The sequence below is a fragment of the Ambystoma mexicanum genome, chromosome 13 (genome assembly GCF_040938575.1).
Source record: "Ambystoma mexicanum isolate Mex_15411 chromosome 13, UKY_AmexF1_1, whole genome shotgun sequence".
In the NCBI taxonomy this organism is placed as follows: Eukaryota; Metazoa; Chordata; class Amphibia; order Caudata; family Ambystomatidae; genus Ambystoma; species Ambystoma mexicanum.
This window is the reverse complement of record NC_090938.1, coordinates 162,036,346-162,060,186: the sequence shown is the minus strand read 5'-3', so window position 1 is coordinate 162,060,186 and position 23,841 is coordinate 162,036,346. Positions and strand designations below refer to the sequence as shown.

The following is a 23,841-nucleotide window of genomic DNA, read 5'->3' as shown; positions in this document are numbered from 1 at the left end:
TAATTGATTTTTCAATTTCTGACATTGACCCAACTTTACATACATGTGCGCAGGGAGTATGGACATTAACTGATGAAGTTTCAGATTTTTAACATGCATACATTTAGAGTTATATCCACTTTTCCGCTGACACCCCCCTGAACATACCACCGGTTCTAAAAACCTCTTAAACTGTGGGCAGAAAAATCACAAGAATTATGGTATCATTTATAAAATTTTCACATGTCCGCTCTATGAGTTATTCATCTTTTTAGAGTTATGTTCTGGCTCCAAAGGGGTGTGGTTTCCTCTCAGCACAAGGTAGAAATACTGGTTTTTCCAGTTCTGCCAAGCCAGCTTGCTCTCACAGGCAGTGCCCCTCCCCTTTCCTCAGGAGGAAGCCACTTTTTACGACCATTTACGACTCCTGCCAATAAAACCTTTGCCTGAGCCAGGACAGGGCTTTGTTCACTTTCCTGCAGAGCACAGGTAATTCAATTATCAGATAGATGGCATATCCTTAGTGTGAGCAGCAAAAGGGCAGCTAGGCCTGGGAACACAGCTGTGACTCAAGTTTCACTCCTGATGGGGGTAGTTGCCAGGCAGAATTCAGTTCCTTAAGCCAGGTTTCAGATAAAATGTCACTTTTTATTCCCCAGTTCCTGCATTCAAATAAAACTAAACATGTTTACATATGCAGCTAGAATGCTGATTCTAAGTGCAAAACTATGACATTTCAACAGTTACAAAGGCATGTGACACCAAACATAGGTCACTCATTTAATCTAAACATTTTCGATTTTAGTGTCTTTAAATCCAGTGCAACTTAAACTGCTGACTCCATAGCTCAGCCAGTTTTGTTATAAGCATTGTTCTGGGCTCTTCATTTCCCAGATTTTGTAGGCACACAAAACTCCATTCTACCAAATGTCTGCTGGTGTTCAGTGAATATTTTGCACATATTGCAATGTTTGAAATAGGCACTTTGGCTTGCCTTCAGAGAAACACAGGGTGGTTTTAAACTGCCGGCTTTTGGATAGTGGTGAGTACTGGTACTGCACCCATTTTTGGGATTTAAGAAAATGAATTCCCCACAATTCTAGGTTGCATTTGGCAATCAGCATTGCCATTCCCAATGGTTTCAGACTACTGTGCGGGTAGTCCAATGGTGGTTTTAAAGCGCTTTGAAGCTAACCGGCGCTACTGTTTTTCCTTTGGCAACCCATTTCCCTCATGGCAACCCGGCCTTTCATTCTCGCACTGGTGGGTGGCAAGTGAGGCAACCATTTCGGTGTGCGCACAAACTGCGCAGCTTTCCTGGATTTCGGCGCACATGTGGGTTTTCCGCCATCTTGAATTTTCTAAGCCCACAGCACCAAATGTTGTGGCATGATAGCTTAAACGTGGGTCAGGACACCCAACAGGTGCTTGGAATGAGAGGTGAGTGAGAGAAGCGCACTGCCCCTCTGGTGTGCAGACACGCTGCACGCCTCTGGTGCTGGGAATGAGAGGTGAGTGGGAGAAGCTCCCTGCCTCTCTGTTGTGCAGACGCACTGCATTTGTCTCTGGTGCTGGGAATGAGAGGTGAGTGGGAGAAGCTCCCTGCCTCTCTGGTGTGCAGACACACTGCACTTGGCTCTGGTGCTGGGAATGAGAGGTGAGTGAGAGAAGCTCCCTGCCCCTCCGGTGCAGAAACACTGCACTTGGCTCTGGTGCTGGGGATGAGAGGTGAGTGAGAGACGCTCCCTGCCTCTCTGGTGTGCAGACACGCTGCACTTGCCTCTGGTCCTGGGAATGAAATGCGAGTGGTGAAGCATCCTGCCTCTCTGGTGTGCCGACACATTGCACTTGTCTCTGGTGCTGGGAATGTGAGGTGAGTGGGAGAATATGCCTGCTCCTCTGGTGTGCAGACTCACTGCACCTGTCTGGTGCTGGGAATGAGAGGTAAGTGAGTGAAGCTCCCTGCCTCTCTGGTGTGCAGACACACTGCACTTGGCTGCGGTGCTGGGAATGAGAGGGGAGTGGGAGAAGCTCCCTGCCTCTCTGGTGTGCAGACACACTGCACTTGTCTCTGGTGCTGGGAATGAGAGGTGAGTGGAAGAAACTCCGTGCCCCTCCGGTGCAGAAACACTGCACTTGGCTCTGGTGCTGGGAATGAGAGGCGAGTGAGAGACGCTCCCTGCCTCTCTGGTGTGCAGACACGCTGCACTTGCCTCTGGTGCTGGGAATGAAATGCGAGTGGTGAAGCATCCTGCCTCTCTGGTGTGCAGACACATAGCACTTGGCTCTGATGCTGGGAATTAGAGTGAGTAGACACACTGAATAATGCATTGTGCTGTCAGTGGTTGGCTGGTTAGACAGGGCCATGGTTCTGAGTTATGCCGACACTGCACGAGGCACAGCTTTTTAGAATGGTTAGTTAGTGAGAGAAGCTCCCTGCCTATGAGGTGTGCAAACATATTGTAAGGCTCTGTTTCTGGGTATTAAATGCCAAGGAGAGAAGCTCCCTGGCTCATCATTGTGCAGACATACTGAAATATGTTTGGTGTTGTCAATTATTGGTTGGGGAGAGGCTCACTGCCTCTGAGGTATGCAGACACCCGAAATTAGGCACATGGTTATTTGTTGAGAAAAGCGCCCTGCCTCGGAGAGGTGTGAAACACAGCGCATCAGACTCTGGTTCTAATAATGAGATGATGGTGAGAGAAGCGCCGTGCCCCAGAGAGGTGTGAAACACAGCGCATCAGACTCTGGGTCTAATAATGAGGTGATGGTGAGAGAAGCGCTGTGCCCCTGAGAGGTGTGAAACACAGCGCATCAGACTCTGGTTCTAATAATGAGATGATGGTGAGAGAAGCGCTGTGCCCCTGAGAGGTGTGAAACACAGCGCATCAGACTCTGGTTCTAATAATGAGAGATGATGGTGAGAGAAGCGCCCGGCCTCAGAGGTGTGAAACACAGCGCATTACACTCTGTTTCTAATAATGAGATGATGGTGAGAGAAGCGCCGTGCCCCAGAGAGGTGTGAAACACAGTGCATCAGACTCTGGTTCTAATAATGAGATGATGCTGAGAGAAGCGCCCTACCCCAGAGAGGTGTGAAACACAGTGCATCAGACTCTGGTTCTAATAATGAGAGGGTGGTGAGAGAAGCGCCGTGCCCCAGAGAGGTGTGAAACACAGTGCATCAGACTCTGGTTCTAATAATGAGATGATGGTGAGAGAAGCGCCCTGCCTCGGAGAGGTGTGAAACACAGTGCATCAGACTCTGGTTCTAATAATGAGATGATGGTGAGAGAAGCGCCCGGCCTCATAGAGGTGTGAAACACAGTGCATCAGACTCTGGTTCTAATAATGAGATGATGGTGAGAGAAGCGCCCGGCCTGATAGAGGTGTGAAACACAGCGCATTACACTCTGGTTCTAATAATGAGATGATGGTGAGAGAAGCGCCCGGCCTCATAAAGGTGTGAAACACACCGCATTACACTCTGGTTCTAATAATGAGATGATGGTGAGAGAAGCGCCCTGCCCCAGAGAGGTGTGAAACACTGTGCATCAGACTCTGGTTCTAATAATGAGATGATGGTGAGAGAAGCGCCCTGCCCCAGAGAGGTGTGAAACACAGTGCATCAGGCTCTGGTTCTAATAATGAGATGATGGTGAGAGAAGGGCCGAAGCGCCGTGCCCCAGAGAGGTGTGAAACACAGTGCATCAGACTCTGGTTCTAATAATGAGATGATGGTGAGAGAAGCGCCCTGCCTCGGAGAGTTGTGAAACACAGTGCATCAGACTCTGGTTCTAATAATGAGAGACGGTGAGAGAAGCGCCCTGCCTCGGAGAGGTGTGAAACACAGTGCATCAGACTCTGGTTCTAATAATGAGATGATGGTGAGAGAAGCGCCCTGCCTCGGAGAGGTGTGAAACACAGTGCATCAGACTCTCGTTCTAATAATGAGATGATGGTGAGAGAAGCGCCCGGCCTCATAGAGGTGTGAAACACAGCGCATTACACTCTGGTTCTAATAATGAGATGATGGCGAGAGAAGCGCCCTGCCCCAGAGAGGTGTGAAACACTGTGCATCAGACTCTGGTTCTAATAATGAGATGATGGTGAGAGAAGCGCCGTGCCCCAGAGAGGTGTGAAACACAGTGCATCAGACTATGGTTCTAATGAGATGATGGTGAGAGAAGCGCCCGGCCTCATAGAGGTGTGAAACACAGCGCATTATAGTCTGGTTCTAATAATGAGATGATGGTGAGAGAAGCGCCCTGCCCCAGAGAGGTGTGAAACACAGTGCATTACGCTCTGGTTCTAATAATGAGATGATGGTGAGAGAAGCGCCGTGCCCCAGAGAAGTGTGAAACACTGTGCATCAGACTCTGGTTCTAATAATGAGAGATGGTGGTGAGAGAAGCGCCCTGCCCCATAGAGGTGTGAAACACAGCGCATCAGACTCTGGTTCTAATAATGAGATGATGGTGAGAGAAGCGCTGTGCCCCAGAGAGGTGTGAAACACAGCGCATCAGACTCTGGTTCTAATAATGAGAGATGATGGTGAGAGAAGCGCCCGGCCTCATAGAGGTGTGAAACACAGCGCATTACACTCTGTTTCTAATAATGAGATGATGGTGAGAGAAGTGCCGTTCCCCAGAGAGGTGTGAAACACAGTGCATCAGACTCTGGTTCTAATAATGAGAGATGGTGGTGAGAGAAGCGACCTGCCCCAGAGAGGTGTGAAACACAGTGCATCAGACTCTGGTTCTAATAATGAGAGATGGTGGGGAGAGAAGCGCCCTGCCCCAGAGAGGTGTGAAACACAGTGCATCAGACTCTGGTTCTAATAATGAGATGATGCTGAGAGAAGCGCCCTACCCCAGAGAGGTGTGAAACACAGTGCATCAGACTCTGGTTCTAATAATGAGAGGGTGGTGAGAGAAGCGCCGTGCCCCAGAGAGGTGTGAAACACAGTGCATCAGACTCTGGTTCTAATAATGAGATGATGGTGAGAGAAGCGCCCTGCCTCGGAGAGGTGTGAAACACAGTGCATCAGACTCTGGTTCTAATAATGAGATGATGGTTAGAGAAGCGCCCGGCCTCATAGAGGTGTGAAACACAGTGCATCAGACTCTGGTTCTAATAATGAGATGATGGTGAGAGAAGCGCCCGGCCTGATAGAGGTGTGAAACACAGCGCATTACACTCTGGTTCTAATAATGAGATGATGGTGAGAGAAGCGCCCGGCCTCATAAAGGTGTGAAACACACCGCATTACACTCTGGTTCTAATAATGAGATGATGGTGAGAGAAGCGCCCTGCCCCAGAGAGGTGTGAAACACTGTGCATCAGACTCTGGTTCTAATAATGAGATGATGGTGAGAGAAGCGCCCTGCCCCAGAGAGGTGTGAAACACAGTGCATCAGGCTCTGGTTCTAATAATGAGATGATGGTGAGAGAAGCGCCGAAGCGCCGTGCCCCAGAGAGGTGTGAAACACAGTGCATCAGACTCTGGTTCTAATAATGAGATGATGGTGAGAGAAGCGCCCTGCCTCGGAGAGGTGTGAAACACAGTGCATCAGACTCTGGTTCTAATAATGAGAGACGGTGAGAGAAGCGCCCTGCCTTGGAGAGGTGTGAAACACAGTGCATCAGACTCTGGTTCTAATAATGAGATGATGGTGAGAGAAGCGCCCTGCCTCGGAGAGGTGTGAAACACAGTGCATCAGACTCTGGTTCTAATAATGAGATGATGGTGAGAGAAGCGCCCGGCCTCATAGAGGTGTGAAACACAGCGCATTACACTCTGGTTCTAATAATGAGATGATGGCGAGAGAAGCGCCCTGCCCCAGAGAGGTGTGAAACACTGTGCATCAGACTCTGGTTCTAATAATGAGATGATGGTGAGAGAAGCGCCGTGCCCCAGAGAGGTGTGAAACACAGTGCATCAGACTATGGTTCTAATGAGATGATGGTGAGAGAAGCGCCCGGCCTCTTAGAGGTGTGAAACACAGCGCATTATACTCTGGTTCTAATAATGAGATGATGGTGAGAGAAGCGCCCTGCCCCAGAGAGGTGTGAAACACAGTGCATTACGCTCTGGTTCTAATAATGAGATGATGGTGAGAGAAGCGCCCTGCCCCAGAGAAGTGTGAAACACTGTGCATCAGACTCTGGTTCTAATAATGAGATGATGGTGAGAGAAGCGCCCTGCCCCATAGAGGTGTGAAACACAGCGCATCAGACTCTGGTTCTAATAATGAGATGATGGTGAGAGAAGCGCTGTGCCCCAGAGAGGTGTGAAACACAGCGCATCAGACTCTGGTTCTAATAATGAGAGATGATGGTGAGAGAAGCGCCCGGCCTCATAGAGGTGTGAAACACAGCGCATTACACTCTGTCTCTAATAATGAGATGATGGTGAGAGAAGTGCCGTTCCCCAGAGAGGTGTGAAACACAGTGCATCAGACTCTGGTTCTAATAATGAGAGATGATGGTGAGTGAAGCGCCCTGCCCCAGAGAGGTGTGAAACACAGTGCATGAGACCCTGGTTCTAATAATGAGAGATGTTAGTGGGAGAAGCTCCCTGCCTCTCTGGTGTGCCGACACACTGCACTTGTCTCTGGTGCTGGGAATGAGATGTGAGTGGGCGAAGCCATCTGCCTCTCTTGAGTGCAGACACACTGCACTTGTCTCTGGTGCTCGGAATGAGAGGTGAGTGGGAGAAGCTCTCTGCCTCTCTGGTAGGCAGACACATTGCACTTGCCACTGGTGCTGGGAATGAGATGCGAGTGGGCAAAGCCACCTGCCTCTCTGGAGTGCAGACACACTGCACTTGTCTGTGGTGCTCGGAATGAGTGGTGAGTGGGAGAAGCTCCCTGCCTCTCTGGTAGGCAGACACATTGCACTTGCCACTGGTGCTGGGAATGAGAGGTAAGTGGGAGAAGCTGCCTGCCCCTCTGGTGTGCAGACACACTGCACTTGTCTCTGGTGCTGGGAATGAGATGTGAGTGGGCAAAGCCACCTGCCTCTCTGGAGTGCAGACACACTGCACTTGTCTCTGGTGCTCGGAATGAGAGGTGAGTGGGAGAAGCTCCCTGCCTCTCTGGTAGGCAGACACATTGCACTTGCCACTGGTGCTGGGAATGAGAGGTGAGTGGGAGAAGCCGCCTGCCCCTCTGGTGTGCAGACACACTGCACTTGTCTCTGATGCTGGGAATGAGATGTGATTGGGCAAAGCCACCTGCCTCTCTGGAGTGCAGACACATTGCACTTGGCTCTGGTGCTGGCAATTAGAGGTGAGTGAGAGAAGCTCCCTGCCCCACTGGTGTGCAGACACACTGCACTTGGCTCTGGTGCTGGGAATTAGAGGTGAGTGAGAGAAGCTCCCTGCCCCTCTGGTATGCAGACACACTGCACTTGTCTCTGGAGCTGGGAATGAGAGGTGAGTGAGAGAAGTGCCCTGCCTATCTGGTGTAAGACACACTGCACTTGGCTCTGGTGCTGGGAATGAGAGGCGAGGGAGAGAAGCTCCCTGCCTCTCTGGTGTGCAGACACACTGCACTTGGCTGCGGTGCTGGAACTGAGAGGTGAGTGTGCGAAGCCACCTGCCTCTCTGGGGTGCAGACACACTGCACTTGTCTCTGGTGCTGGGAATGCGAGGTGAGTGGGAGAAGCTCCCTGCCTCTCTGCTGTGCAGACACATTGCACTTGCCACTGGTGCTGGGAATGAGAGGTGAGTGGTAGATGCTCGCTCCCTCTCTGGGGTGCAGACACACTGCACTTGTCTCTGGTGCTGGGAATGTGAGGTGAGTGGGAGAATACGCCTGCTCCTCTGGTGTGCAGACTCACTGCACCTGTCTCTGGTGCTGGGAATGAGAGGTGAGTGAGAGAAGCTCCCTGCCTCTCTGGTGTGCAGACACACTGCACTTGGCTGCGGTGCTGGGAATGAGAGGTGAGTGAGAGAAGCGCACTGCCCCTCTGTTGTGCAGACGCACTGCATTTGTCTCTGGTGCTGGGAATATGAGGTGAGTGGGAGAAGTTCCCTGCCTCTCTGGTGTGCAGACACACTGCACTTGTCTCTGGTGCTGGGAATGAGAGGTGAGTGGGAGAAGCTCCCTGCCTCTCTGGTGTGCAGACACACTGCACTTGGCTCTGGTGCTGGGAATGAGAGGTGAGTGAGAGAAGCTCCCTGCCCCTCCGGTGCAGAAACACTGCACTTGGCTCTGGTGCTGGGAATGAGAGGCGAGTGAGAGACGCTCCCTGCCTCTCTGGTGTGCAGACACGCTGCACTTGCCTCTGGTGCTGGGAATGAAATGCGAGTGGTGAAGCATCCTGCCTCTCTGGTGTGCAGACACATTGCACTTGGCTCTGATGCTGGGAATTAGAGTGAGTAGACACACTGAATAATGCATTGTGCTGTCAGTGGTTGGCTGGTTAGACAGGGCCATGGTTCTGAGTTATGCAGACACTGCACGAGGCACAGCTTTTTAGAATGGTTAGTTAGTGAGAGAAGCTCCCTGCCTATGAGGTGTGCAAACATACTGTAAGGCACTGTTTCTGGGTATTAGATGCCAAGGAGAGAAGCTCCCTGGCTCATCATTTTGCAGACATATTGAAATATGTTTGGTGTTGTCAATTATTGGTTGTGGAGAGGCTTACTGCCTTTGAGGTATGCAGACACCCGAAATTAGGCACATGGTTATTTGTTGAGAAAAGCGCCCTGCCTCGGAGAGGTGTGAAACACAGCGCATCAGACTCTGGTTCTAATACTGAGATGGTGGTGAGAGAAGCGCCCTGCCTCGTAGAGGTGTGAAACACTGTGCATCAGACTCTGGTTCTAATAATGAGAGACGGTGGTGAGAGAAGCGCCCTGCCCCAGAGAGGTGTGAAACACAGTGCATCAGACTCTGGTTCTAATAATGAGAGACGGTGGTGAGAGAAGCGCTCTGCCCCAGAGAGGTGTGAAACACAGTGCATGAGACTCTGGTTCTAATAATGAGAGACGGTGGTGAGAGAAGCGCCCTGCCCCAGAGAGGTGTGAAACACAGTGCATGAGACTCTGGTTCTAATAATGAGAGACGGTGGTGAGAGAAGCGCCCTGCCCCAGAGAGGTGTGAAACACAGTGCATCAGACTCTGGTTCTAATAATGAGAGACGGTGGTAAGAGAAGCGCCCTGCCGTAGAGACGTGTGAAATACAGTGCATCAGACTATGGTTCTAAGTTTCATCAGAATCTGGTTCTAATAATGAGTGCATGGTGAGGTGTGAAACACAGTGCCATCAGGCTCTGGTTCTAATAATGAGAGGGTGGTGAGAGAAGCGCCCTGCCCCAGAGAGGTGTGAAACACAGTGCATCAGACTCTGGTTCTAATAATGAGAGGGTGGTGAGAGAAGCGCCCTGCCCCAGAGAGGTGTGAAACACAGTGCATCACATTCTGATTCTAATAATGAGAGGATGGTGAAAGAAGCGCCCTGCCCCAGAGAGGTGTGAAACACAGTGCATCAGATTCTGATTCTAATAATGAGATGATGGTGAGAGAAGCGCCCTGCCCCAGAGAGGTGTGAAACACAGTGCATCAGATTCTGATTCTAATAATGAGATGATTGTGAGAGAAGCGCCCTGCCCCAGAGAGGTGTGAAACACAGTGCAGCAGATTCTTGTTCTAATAATGAGTGGATGGTGAGGTGTGAAACACAGTGCATCAGACTCTGGTTCTAATAATGAGAGATGGTGGTGAGAGAAGCGACCTGCCCCAGAGAGGTGTGAAACACAGTGCATCAGACTCTGGTTCTAATAATGAGAGATGGTGGGGAGAGAAGCGCCCTGCCCCAGAGAGGTGTGAAACACAGTGCATGAGACTCTGGTTCTAATAATGAGAGATGATGGTGAGAGAAGCGCCCTGCCCCAGAGAGGTGTGAAACACAGTGCATCAGACTCTGGTTCTAATAATGAGAGATGGTGGTCAGAGAAGCGCCCTGCCCCAGAGAGGTGTGAAACACAGTGCATCAGATTCTGGTTCTAATAATGAGAGGGTGGTGAGAGAAGCGCCCTGCCGTAGAGACGTGTGAAACACAGTGCATCAGACTATGGTTCTAAGTTTCATCAGAATCTGGTTCTAATAATGAGTGGATGGTGAGGTGTGAAACACAGTGCATCAGACTGTGGTTCTAATAATGAGATGATGGTGAGAGAAGCGCCCTGCTCCAGAGAGGTGTGAAACACAGTGCATCAGATTCTTGTTCTAATAATGAGATGATGGTGAGAGAAGCGCCCTGCCCCAGAGAGGTGTGAAACACAGTGCATCAGATTCTTGTTCTAATAATGAGATGATGGTGAGAGAAGCGCCCTGCCCCAGAGAGGTGTGAAACACAGTGCATCAGATTCTGATTCTAATAATGAGATGATAGTGAGAGAAGCGCCCTGCCCCAGAGAGGTGTGAAACACAGTGCATCAGATTCTTGTTCTAATAATGAGTGGATGGTGAGGTGTGAAACACAGTGCATCAGACTCTGGTTCTAATAATGAGAGATGGTGGTGAGAGAAGCGACCTGCCCCAGAGAGAGGTGTGAAACACAGTGCATCAGACTCTGGTTCTAATAATGAGAGATGGTGGGGAGAGAAGCGCCCTGCCCCAGAGAGGTGTGAAACACAGTGCATGAGACTCTGGTTCTAATAATGAGAGATGATGGTGAGAGAAGCGCCCTGCCCCAGAGAGGTGTGAAACACAGTGCATCAGACTCTGGTTCTAATAATGAGAGGGTGGTGAGAGAAGCGCCCTGCCCCAGAGAGGTGTGAAACACAGTGCATCAGACTCTGATTCTAATAATGAGAGGGTGGTGAGAGAAGCACCCTGCCCCAGAGAGGTGTGAAACACAGTGCATCAGACTCTGGTTCTAATAATGAGAGATGATGGTGAGAGAAGCGCCCTGCCCCAGAGAGGTGTGAAACACAGTGCATCAGACTCTGGTTCTAATAATGAGAGATGATGGTGAGAGAAGCGCCCTGCCCCAGAGAGGTGTGAAACACAGTGCATCAGACTCTGGTTCTAATAATGAGAGATGGTGGTGAGAGAAGCGCCCTGCCCCAGAGAGGTGTGAAACACAGTGCATCAGACTCTGGTTCTAATAATGAGAGATGATGGTGAGAGAAGCGCCCTGCCCCAGAGAGGTGTGAAACACAGTGCATCAGACTCTGGTTCTAATAATGAGAGATGATGGTGAGAGAAGCGCCCTGCCCCAGAGAGGTGTGAAACACAGTGCATCAGACTCTGGTTCTAATAATGAGAGATGGTGGTGAGAGAAGCGCCCTGCCCCAGAGAGGTGTGAAACACAGTGCATCAGACTCTGGTTCTAATAATGAAAGATGATGGTGAGAGAAGCACCTTCAACATGTCATTCTAGCTACAGATGATTTCTTGTGTAGTTTGTGAGCGGCTGATCCTCCTGATGAAACGTTCACACGCGGGCACCTTCAAGAGGTTTGCTCACATTGTTGCGTGTTGCACAATCCTAATACATGAATACACAGTAGAATGTTTTCCTTCTCCATCCACCACTCTGCCTTTAGCGTTCCCAGATGTCTTCTCTTCATCCCACTCGTTCATTTGCAGAACAGTGCTTTGTGTTCGGCTGCCTCACTAACCACTGTTGCCCATGGTTATTTCACGCGGCAGAGCGGGGCGCCTCCGAGGTCGGAGGGGGTGACTTTATCAAGCCCAGGAAGCTGTTAAATCCGGTGAAAGATTCGAGGAGTCACCGAGAGCTTCACCGTGAACTGCTCCTCACTCACAGGAGGTAGGTAAGCCTGGAATGTGGGTTTAATGTTGTATGGTGACAATGGGGGGTACACGTCACCTGGACACCCTGGTTCCAGTTCTGGGTCTGCATTCATATTCCTCCTGTTCATTACTAATCCAAGACTACAACTCCCAAAATTCATCTAGCTAATTAAATCATAGACCCTGGGCCTCATTACGAGTTTCCCGGTATGGGAAAAAATGCTGGTAATTCTGTCACTGGCATTTTGTCTGTCACTGGCATTTTGTCCGTACTGGGAATACATGGGTTTTCTAATAGGGGACATGGATATACCTCCAGCCCTGACCTGCCGGTAAATCAGGCCCCCACTGGCAAAAAAAATACCACAATTTACCTCAACTGAGTCCTGTGGGACTCCCTGGAATGGGGATTTACCCGCTTATCCGCCGCCTGGAATATCCTGGTAATACCGGGATATCAGGCGGGGGAAATAGTAGGTGCAGTTTGCCGGTATCCTGATGGCATTAGCGGCGGGATACCAGGAAACTTGTAATGAGCCCATATGTTTGGAAACATGTTGACCCAGTGACATTTAATCCTTGGGTAGCACAATTTTGGAGAGCGCTGGAGAAAAGAAAGTTTTAAAGGGGATGATGTGTTTGGCTCAGATGAGAGAGTGGGTCTGTTAGACATTGGTATATTGTCGCTGGGAGCTGTAGACTAGAACGATCATCCTTGCTTCACGCAATTACACACATTGTGTTATCTTGGGCAAATATATGTATCATCCTGTCGTTTATTTACCTTAGAAATGTGCTAATTCCATTATAAAGCACTACATATACAAGTTAAGGTTTAAGCCACGAGCAATGGTCAGTGGTAAGCAAGTGATATGGTAGACAGTGGAGGCTGCTGCGTGGTACCTCAGTGAACGCATGCTGTCCTCTACGTACTGTATGTTGTTGTGGACATTTCAGTATTTGGAAATGTCAAATTATTTGGAACACCTGTCAGCATCTCTTCTAACCCCTGTAATGATCTTTTCTCCACTAGGGGTCTGACCCCAGAACATAAGCCCGAGCTACAGAAAGTGATGGAAACGCGCAAGCTGAGCCAGCGCAGGAAGGAGGAGGAGGCTCAGAGGCCGAAGACTGACCTCGAGGAGCAGCTCCAGAAGCGTCAACAGCATCTGGACCAGGTGATGCATGCCTGGGTTTTATTATTAAATACTTCAGATTTTATTTCTTTATATACTCTCACCTATAGCGAAACTGTCTTATACAGCATTAATGCACACATACCTTTCTATTTCAAAATGTTCGAGAAATTGAATATATCCAAATAAGGTTAACAGTGATTTTATTGCGGAAATAACAGTGACGTACAATTATAAAGTGCAATAAATATTGCAAGAAAAAATATCGATATCCCTTTAACATTGCCCATTGTAAAAATACCTTTTTTTGGGGGGGAGCGGGAGGGACGAAGACCCCCTTACCTCTCCTACTCCTAAACTCTCCTTTTCTCCCTCCCCTTCATCACAGTTTTAACCTAATCTGTTTTTCTTACACCTAAAACTCACCCCTATCATTACGCTTTCTTGCCTTTATTTTTATCTTTTTTTCTGCTGGTTGGTATTTTTTACCTATTCCATTAATTCTAGCAATATTATTTTCATCTTTGTAACTTCAATCGTTATTATTTCCTGCAATATTATCACTGGATACATCAAAGGTATGGAGGAAACGAGAAAGGAAATTTAGAAAGGAAAAGAGGCATGATGGCAGATGAGACCTAAAGGACCATGATCAACAAAAGATAAATACAATTGCAAATGCTCAACATTTCCTGGAACTTTGTGAACTGGCCCCATAATTTATCAAATTTACTTAAAGATTTTCAGTCCAAAATATTTTGGGGAACAGAAATATTCATATGGGGTCTTTACAGTCTTTTTTATTTAAAAGTTTAAATAAATAGTGTGTTCTTGCAGCTATAACTTACAGCTATAACTAACTAACCATCCTGCTCAACCGTCTCCGTGAAAACCTGGGTATCACTGATCAGGCTCTGGCCTGGCTGACCTCTTTCCTCTCAGATCGACCCTCCCAGGTCCAACCTGGGTCCTTCCTTTCATCTATCTTCCTCTCTACCTGTGGTGTCCCCCAGGGATCTAACCTCTCGCACTGGCTTTTCAACCAACACCCGGCAACTCTCGCCCACTGCATTGCCACTTTCTGCTCAAATTTCCAGTGCTATGCTGATGACACTCAACTCATTTTCAGGCTTCCCTCTACCACCTCCTCTCCCTCTCTCATCTCTGATTGCCTAACTGCCATTCAAGATTGGCGTGCTGCCAATGATCTCTGCCTGAATGCCAGCAAGACTGATATCCTTCTCATCGGCACACCTTCACCACACTTCCCCTCACTCTCTGGCCGGCCTCCCTTGGCCCTCCTCCTACCGCCACCTGCGAGGCTAAGAACCTCAGGGTCATCTTTGACTCCACCCTTTCCTTCTCCGCCCACATCTCTGAGGTCTCTAAAAAGTCAAATTTCCTACTGCACATCTGCCTTTCCTCTCCTTCCCCCAGAAGCTCATTGTATCCCAAGCTCTGGTTCTCTCTAGGTTGGACTATTGTAACAGCCTCTTTCTAAATCTACCTGCCTCTACTCTACGCCCTCTGTAACTAATCCGGAACAGGACTGCGAGACTTGTCTTTGGCCTCAAGCCCTGGGATTGTATTTCTCCAGCTCTGAAATCTCTCCATTGGCTCCCAGTGGAAGCAAGGATTAAATTCAAAACCCTCTTCATTGCCCACAAGGCTTTCTGGGGCCTGGGTCCAAAACACCTTCAGCTATCCCTCCGCAAATAGCTCCCCTCTCGTGCACTTCGCTCTTCTACCTCCAACTCCCTCAAGTCAGTCGTTTTTCAAAATAAAAAAAACGAGCTGGGGTAGATCTGTCTTCGGCTGGGGCCTCCCTCTGGAACAGCCTCCCTGTCACTCTAAAACTTGAGGAGAGCCATCTCCGGTTCCGGAAGCACCTCAAGACCTTCCTCTTTTCTTCTGTCTTTGCTTCCCCTCTCCCTTGTTGATCTGTTATCTCGTGGAACCGTGCACCTGGCCACCCTCTGTCCTCCGGGCCCAGGTACCTGCTCACCCCGCCACCCTCCCGCACTGCCTCCTGTCCACCCCTTGCACTGGGGTCTGTATCTGTACCCATACAGCCCCCCCCCCCTTTTCTTCATGTTTTTATCAGACCTACCCTGTCTGCTGCCTTAAAGCTAGCACTTGCAAATTGCTGGCTGCACTACCACTGTTTGTTGCCTTTATTAATTATTTAGTTATTTATCTGTTTCTCCTCTGCTTCGCACTTTCCACTTCTCCCCTCTTCCATGCACTTTTCCCCTCCCCCTCTCCCATGCACTTGCATGTTCTCAATGTCCCAGGGCCTAGTAAGATCGCTGTTTTGTTCTCCCCTGTTCCCCTCCCTTGCCTTGTCGCGCTCTGAAACACTTGTGTACGAGCGCGATAGAAATAAAATATCAATATCAACCAGAGCCTATAAATATTTATGTTGGCTTCCGTTGTTGCACGCTTTCACTTCTAGCAAAGGGACTGAGGATTTTGAGGTGAATAAGATTGCAAGAGCTTGTCGTTTAATGCATGCTCCACACATGATTTGTGCCTAAAAAAATTGAATATTAAGAAAGCCTCTGTTATTCAAATCACCTGTGCCGGTGCCATGTGGGTGATGTGGCATCGTCCACCAGGCAGTAGAGGGAGGGGGTGACTCCAAGCTCACTCTGATCTAATCCTTGCAAGGAGGGTGTAAACGTGGAATTATGACAATCCTTTGAATTGCACTGCAGTCGTTTCACAAAGTACATACAATTTAGGAATTGCATATATCTGCATGTTTTATGTTGTCTGCAACCATGGATCCGTGTTGTCTTAAATTACATTTAACTTTAGATTTCATGTCCCTTTACATTTCTGGTACGTTACCCAGTCAGCTGCTTGAGGGTGTCACTGCCGCTCTGGTCACTTTATATTCCCTAACATAGAGCTTTCTGGCACCATGAGGCAGCATGTGGTTAAACACCTACAAAATAAAGGATTACACATTAAAGACTACGATAATAAAACATACAAAGTAGAGGTTGCAAAAGTAGGACATTGGGCCTCATTACGAGTGCAGCGCTAAGGGGTTAACAGCGCCGGTAAGGATGCCGGTGCCGTTAACCCCTTACCGCTGCATTACGAGGTCGCTTAGTGGGAGCCGCTAAAGGACCAGGGAGCGGCCCGTTGTTAGCTTCCTCCCCATTCCCATTGAGCCCTATGGGGGCTCGAATGGGAATGGGGATGGGTATTTTGAATGAGGAATTTCCGGGTCCTCCAAGATTGGAATGGTGCAGTAATTCCTCATTCAAGGAACCTGGACCGCGTTTGGAGGCAGCCAATAGCACCAAGGCTACCTCCAAACTCGTAATGAGGCCCATAGAAATGATAGTCTAAAAAGTAAAGTATGAAAAACGTGAAGATGCCAACAGAAGGCTACTAAGAAGGAAGCTCACGAAAAGACAAAACAAAGGAAAAATAAATCCTGCAAAAATAATACTTCAATAATACATACTTAAAAAATAAACCAGCCAATAAAGTAAATGTATACCGCAAAAATAAGTAATGCAAAAAAATTAAAGCATGCATTAACAGAGTGAAGCATAAACATCGAATAATAAAGACTATTGAAATAAAGTCTGAAATATAATTATATAACAAATAATAAAATAAATGTGTAGATTTTCAGCGAAGAAGTGAATTGTAATAGAATAGCTGAGATGGGATCGTGTGAGTGGATAACATTAATTGAAAACTCCTTTTTTGATAAACTGATAAGTATATTGGGCAAAATTAATTTCCCCCACATTTAATACAACTTTTTTAAAGTGGGTCTCATAAAAGCAATCCAAACAAAACATCCTAAACCTAAATTATTCAATTGTTATAATGACTACTGCAGTGCAAACTCCCAAAAATGAATATATGGATCTGAGGGAAGAAGTGATTGCAACTCCTGTTCCTGTGGTCTCTCTATAGCTTGAAATAGTGGAAGGTCTTTTTAAATGTCTACGAGAATTGGCAAGGTTTTGTTATCGTCAAACCTATAGGTAAGGCTGGCTATTAAATGTGCACCTTAAAAATAACTGTATTAGATAGACTTAGTACTTTTGTCTCATTTTCATACTTTATTTTATTTTTATTTATGTAATGTATATAATATACAGGGAGGAACAATGCTCTTTTGATTAGAAAATAACGTACAATAGATAAGAAATCAGATTTCACAGGAAGCAGTGAGCTTCTTAAAATGGGGTGAGTCTGAGGAAGGTTGTGCAGAGGAATTAATGGAACAGTCACCGGGTACAATACATAAGTGGACATACATCGATTAAGGACAGCCAACATTGGACATTTGTAAGTGCAGGTAGGTAGTAATGCCAGGGTATTGCGTTCTTTTGCCAACAGTAATTACTTTGTGGTACGTTACCACAAAGTAATTACTTTTAATTTTCATCTAATTCTTTTGGGAATTGTGGGGTTAGGGGTAGACAGTGGGTGGGGAGGGGTTTAGGGTAGGAGCAGTAATGAAGGGGAAGGTGGGTGCATGGGGGAACCCCCGCAAATTGAAAAATAAAAATGAAATACAAAAATTCAATGTTATTACTTCGTGGTAAAGTACCATGAAGTAATTACTATGGGCAAAAGAACATGGAACCACGGCCAGCTGTGCTCAGGATGGATGAAGTGCTAGAGTGGAGGCAGAGGAAGTGAGGAACAGAGGATGGTTATAGGCAAGGAAAAATGTTAGCTAGATGGCAGATGAGAGGTAGTTAAGAGGGTAACTCGGAGGCCAGGAGGGAGGTTTTTACTTTGGTTTTGAACAAATCAGTGTGGACTCTATAAAATGTACTTTGAAATGCTGATCTACTCCTGGTGAATTATAATTGTCCAATGGACTTTAATAGAGAGTAACACTTGAAAATGATAATTTTCTCAAAATGTTTGATCCAAAACCATCCACTGCGGGTTGTTGGAAATTGACCTCTTTTGAATGTCTTGAGGTTTTCACTAGAAAACTTTGACCAGTCTTTTTTAACTCTTTTTATTTTTTTTTGTTCAGTGTGAGCGGGACAAGCAACTGGCTTCTCAGGGGACATCTGCCCTGGTACCAGAGTTTATCCAAGTGAAAGAAAGCCTCAAGAAGGTCCAGCTTCCCAGAGAAGGAGGGTTCCCCCAGACATGAGTCTTCAACATCCATAGACGGGGACCTTCCTCTGACCTGAGCCTGCTGGTGGATCTCCAGAGAAGTTGGGAGCTTACAGAACTGATGCTTTGTAACATCTTAGAGGGAAACAAGAGAGGGCAATGACACTCTTGAGCCTTCTTAAAAACAGGGCGACCTGGAAGAAGACACCATTCAGACATGACAAATCCTGCTTGAATGCCCGGCAATGAAATATATAATAGACTGGAAGACTGCAATCAGCACTCTGAGAAAACAGAATTGCTATATCCATACCATTTGGCAAACTAAGCTTCAACTTAGTTGGGGTGGTATGGTATGCCAACATGGAGGAACTACAACATTAGTGATCTACTTTACAAATCCGCTAGTGGTATGTCACAGAGCATTGCATTGCAAGATCTTAAAATTCTGTGGGAGGTGCAATGGCCTGATGAAACTAAAGCATATTCTCATTTTCTGTGGGAGGTAGAGTCTTGATAGATCTTAAGAACCACTGGGGGCCCTCGTGTACTACCCAAAAGACACTTGTGAGGTCTTAAAATGCACTGGAGTAGCCGCACCTGCACAGACTTAAGAGAGCTTAACGTGCACTGAGGGCAACACATGCTTGTAAACCCCCTGGGGTATCACATTCACATGCAACCATGAGGGATCTTGAAATGCACCGGCGACGTGAAGCCATAATGCAACTGAAGACACTTATATCTGCAATGGTATAGACGCGCTCCAGCAGATGAGAGAGGTCTTGAACACGCAGGTGGGATGGAATTCAAACAGATGTGCGACTGCAAACATTTGCATGCTTTGTTTTCAAAAACAAATGATATTGACATTTTAAGCGAATGCATGATACGGAGTGACATGCCGAAACCAGCATTGATGGGGCGTAGTCGATAACAGAACTTGGAAAGGATCTGGTATTCACTCTGAAAGACAGAGTGAGAGGGCAGAACGTGGCACCATAGCACTTAGTTGAGAGGAATTCTTTTTAGGAATGAACCAACATCCATAATCACTGGCACTTGATGATAGTCTGCCGACAACTTTCAGATGGTGGTTGTCAGCAGGAACTCAACCGGGAAACCCAATGGCCATTAGAAGTTGGATTCCTCACACACAGTGGAAGTTTAGGGAATTTTGTGTGGTGAGATGCCACCCGTGGATTATTCTATGCCAAAGTGATGAAGCAGTTGTAGAGGGACAAACAGGACTGCTAACTATTGGTCTGCTTGGTGTGTGTGACATGACTCGCCCATTTTGCCTTTTTCTAAGCAATATTCCCAATATCTTCAGTTTTACTGAAAATGTCCCCTTGACAGGGTAGCTGCAAAACTCTACGGGAATGGTGTGACATGCACACTTTCCCAATTGATGTAATTGTATGACATGCATGGTTTCAGCCATTAGACCTTGTGTAATTTGCTATCACTGTTGATTTGTTGAGGCAGGGAATCTAGAATAAACACTGAAGTCAGATCGAGTTCATGTGAGTGTGACACTACTCTACATTTACCATTATTAAAATGTATATATTTTTGATTAAACAGTGCCAGCTGCAAAGCAGAATTACTTTGTAGTGCTCCAAAAAGTGGGTACTGTGGGTTGTTGCATAGGGGGGGGGGGGGGGCACTGCTATGGGCATCTAGCGGGCCCCAGGGTGCTATGGGGCATCAGCATCGGAGAGGGTTGCCCGAGTTTAGTGGGGGCAGGGCGAGCCATACCCATGACCATGCGGACCTCTGCCACCGTACTGGCACGAGGGTCCTACGTCATTGTGGTCTGCAGGCCCGTGCTCACACAGTGTGGGCCTACAGGCCTAAATGAGAGACGGACCAGTTGTTCCTCTTAGGGAGTCTGCAGCCGTTCTGGTGCACGTGCCTACAGGGGCTCCTTTTGTTAGCTTGGGCCATGACAAAGTCATGGCCCATGTTAAAAGGGCAGTACACATGGGAGGGACACATTCCCTTAAAGGGGCAACGCACTTGGGATGGTCACACACCACACTCCTCCTTTTTCATAAAACACAGACAAATGTTACTGAACCATAAATGATTACAGAACAACATTACTTCGGCTACTTCAGAATTTAGGATCAACAACAAATGGGATATGCCACTGCTACACACATGGGGCTCACATCGTCATAGACATACAAAACATATCTACACACTCTAAACCTAACTAGCGGGTTACAGTTGCGGCTGGCAGACTGTCGGTGGAATAATGGCAGTTCGACTACTGTTACAAAAACCCTTTATTAACCTGGGGTCAGTGGAACTTCCACCACTGAATGACGCCATTGCTAGGAGCTAGCACCATTTTGAGCGTGCCTACAAACATACGGGAACATAGCATTGCTAGTGAGGGACTGTTTGTGTTGACACCTGTTGCGGTACCTACGCGCCCCGTTGAATTAGAAGGATTTGTCCTTGAGAGTTAAGGTGACGTTAGAGATCTTGCGTCGCACCAGGTTTAGCTACTACGGAGACTTAGAGCCCTTCCACTCCGTATGTGACAATATGTATTGGTTGTGTTGAGCTATACCTTCGTAGTGCGCCGAAAAATAATGGAATAGGCAAGTAGTTATGATCAGAGTTATAAATTCCTTTTATTTTTGTGATATTAGAGCCTTTGTGGATGACACGTGTTTCGGCAGAGCTGCCTTTTTCAAATCCAGGCTATATGGTGTCACAGGACACTCGAATATACAGAGGACTTCTTTGTCCAGGAGGGATTCATCCCTGTGAACATCAGCTTCCTCATGCATTATGCAGTGACCTATGAGCTAACCATATAGCCTGGATTTGAAAAAGCCAGCTCTGCCGAAACACGTGTCATCCACAAAGGCTCTAATATCACAAAAATAAAAGGAATTTATAACTCTGATCATAACTACTTGCCTATTCCATTATTTTTCGGCGCACTACGAAGGTATAGCTCAACACAACCAATACGGGAACATAGCTTTGCATCCATTTAACTTGGACCACTTTACGCACGTTTTTTCCATGCAGGCCTTCAGCATTTAAACACATGTCCACTTAGACTTCTCCGAGCACTCGCAGGACGGCAGGAGACCAGTTCATTTTGCTCCAGCAACCGTTCAGAATAGTCATTTCCACGGTTCCTGGTCTGTTGATGTTAAAGTTCAAAGGCCGGTAAAGCCGCACCTGGGGGCACCAGGGGCCACATCGGCTTAGTCCCTTGATGTTGGGGCAGGCAGCAAGACCCAGGTAGCAGGGCGTCCAGGATGTGGAACATGATGGCGACAGGGCAGGGGTGGCAGCATGTTGCTCACTCCCCTCTTCCTTGGCTATACTCCCCCAGCAAGGAGTGTCTCTTCACTGTCGTGGGACAGGCAGCAGGACACTGCTGTCGGGGCCTCTAGGCTGTGTCACTCACTTCACTCCATCTTGATCTCTTGCCTTGGCGCCTGCATGCAGCACCCAGTTCCCACATTGCAGTGCACTTTTCCCACGATCTATCCAAGCGATGCTCCCAATCCTGAAGCTTGACGCCTGTGCCAGGATGATGTGTGTACTCTGAGCCTTTCCAGTGCACCTGGTAGCTTGGATAACTGATGCTTCAAATCTTCAAAAGAACCCTTGCCATTGCGAGCCAATGTGGTCTTGCACTACTTGTCACTTTCTCTGTACTCCTAACAATCTAGTGCCCGGAGTACACACACTTTGCTGATTTCCCTATTGAGGAGCTCCGATCTCGGGAGCACACACACGCTCCGGCCGTTGGCTCCTTCTTGCGTTTCCCATTCACCGCCTGGTGGCCCAGGATTTACTTATTCTTGTGCCACATTGGTGCGTTCATCAAGCGATTAACTTGTTCATGTTGCTTATGGAACGGGCTCATTGTTAGTCACCGCCGGCCTGCCCGGGATTCTGCTGAGGGCCATGTACATTGGCGGTCTTAGAGCAGATTGCACCCAAGGAGGGAAGCATCGTCGGCGCCCCCCCAAAAATATGACAATACAATTTGTAAGTTACAGATGTTGTTAATAGGGCACTCAATAAAGAACTAGAGGAAAATGCAATACAAATTGCATACATTAGATAGTGATAGTCTTAGAATAATACCTGAATTATATGTTCAAAGGTAACTTTTCTTGACTTTGCCCTTGCAAATATGTCAGCTTTTTAGAGGACCAACTTCGGTTGGGTGATACTGTATATAAATATGTTCTATGTAAAGTGTTTTGTTGAAAGCTCTATCTAAACCAAATATCATTATCATTATCATTACTTTAAAAACATCCCCTCCAAACACCCTGCTCTCGTACAAGGTGGGGTGACTCCACCTTGTACGAGAGCAGGGTGTTCGGTGGCAAAGTTTTGCAAATACAGTAATGATAGAGGTGCCCACACCATAGATTGGTGATCACTCTATTTAAGCAGGCCTGGCTAAGGATGTGTGTGGGTCCATTTCAACAGGATGTTGAGAGCCCCCTGCTTTGAGCGAAAACAGTCAGAAGCACCCGTGGGGTGCATGCATTACAATGGCAACAAAGATAGGGTTAATAGCCGCCAATTATCATGAGATGGCAGCCACCGGAGAGCTTAAACACGAAATTGGCCACTGAAGAGGTCTAAACACTTCTTTGTCAGTAAATGGCTGATTTGGAGAAACCAGTGTTTGAAGGCAATGAGATGGTAAAATTTCTGTATATCCCATGGGAAGAGAAAACACAGCTAGTAATGCAAGCTCTGCAAAGCACACATTTTAAGCCCGAACGGAAATAGAGAAATTAATATATTGAAAGTCTGCCGACTGGAAACCTGGGAGGCCCCTTCCATTTGAAAAGGTTGAAAGACCCTGACCCCGTAAAACAATTGTTATCACAAAGATACTGGGTTTTCTTTTAAATGTGTGTGCTCACACAAAATGTCCTCTGATTCCAAGGACAGAGCAAATCTTTACATAGAAGTAATTATTTTCTTAGACATTCCCCTAATCTTTAAACAGCTTCAAAATGTGTCTTTCATTAACTTTGGACCAACTGAATGTGAAAGTAATTTCAGAGCTAATACATCAATGTCTCCATCAACCACCGGGGATTCAAGTAGGTATCAACAGATAACGGCCATTTACACTATCTCTACTATCCGGGGATATGTAGATATATAATAATTAACAAAAAGATAGAAAACCAAACAGAAATGAACAATTGTGGATATCAATCTGGGAACACAAAAACTTTTTTTTAAATGGTGTACCAGTACTTTTATCTTGAAAAAAATAAAGGACAACCTGATTATTCAAAAATATATAATTTATTTCAAAAACGGAGAGGAACCCTAAAAACATACACAACAGTGAATCATATTAAATACAATTTTATTACTCAATTTTCATTAAAAAATCACACTTTAGACAAATACATGGACACAAATATAGCAGCATATCACAACATCACAAAACAAATGTGTCACATCCAAGATATATATTCCCGACTATGAAGCATGTGTTAGTTCTTTATGCATTTAAGTGGCTGAACTTTCTTCAGGGGAAAACACTTCTTTTCATTTAAAATTCTTTCAATATTGTGCGGTAGGCGACCAAAGCACATCCACCAACAGATGTAATATGTAAGCTGAAAATAAAAAAAAGACCTTGAGTTCCCAAAAGTACCATCCATAAAACAAATTACATCCTCCACCACTACAATCAGACCAAAGCCTAAGGAGTGATAGGAGGTAAAAAGCCCAGCACCATGACAGATTCTACAAGAGTCTCCAAAGTCACCCTTGCAGAGTGGAATAATTACAACAAAGGCAATTAT

The 23,841-nt window shown here is 46.9% G+C and overlaps 1 protein-coding gene across 1 annotated transcript in view; it reads left to right on the top strand.

Moving 5' to 3' along the window:
• The window catches only part of LOC138521025 (protein FAM107B-like), a 134,340-nt gene extending 114,766 nt beyond the window's left edge, over positions 1–19,574 (top strand). The window contains exons 4-6 of the mRNA XM_069633533.1: positions 11,652–11,772; positions 12,790–12,934; positions 17,922–19,574. Of these exons, the coding sequence (XP_069489634.1) occupies positions 11,652–11,772; positions 12,790–12,934; positions 17,922–18,044 (389 nt within the window). The 3' untranslated portion in view covers positions 18,045–19,574. The remainder of the gene's footprint in view (positions 1–11,651; positions 11,773–12,789; positions 12,935–17,921) is intronic.
• The last annotated feature ends 4,267 nt before the right edge of the window (positions 19,575–23,841 follow it).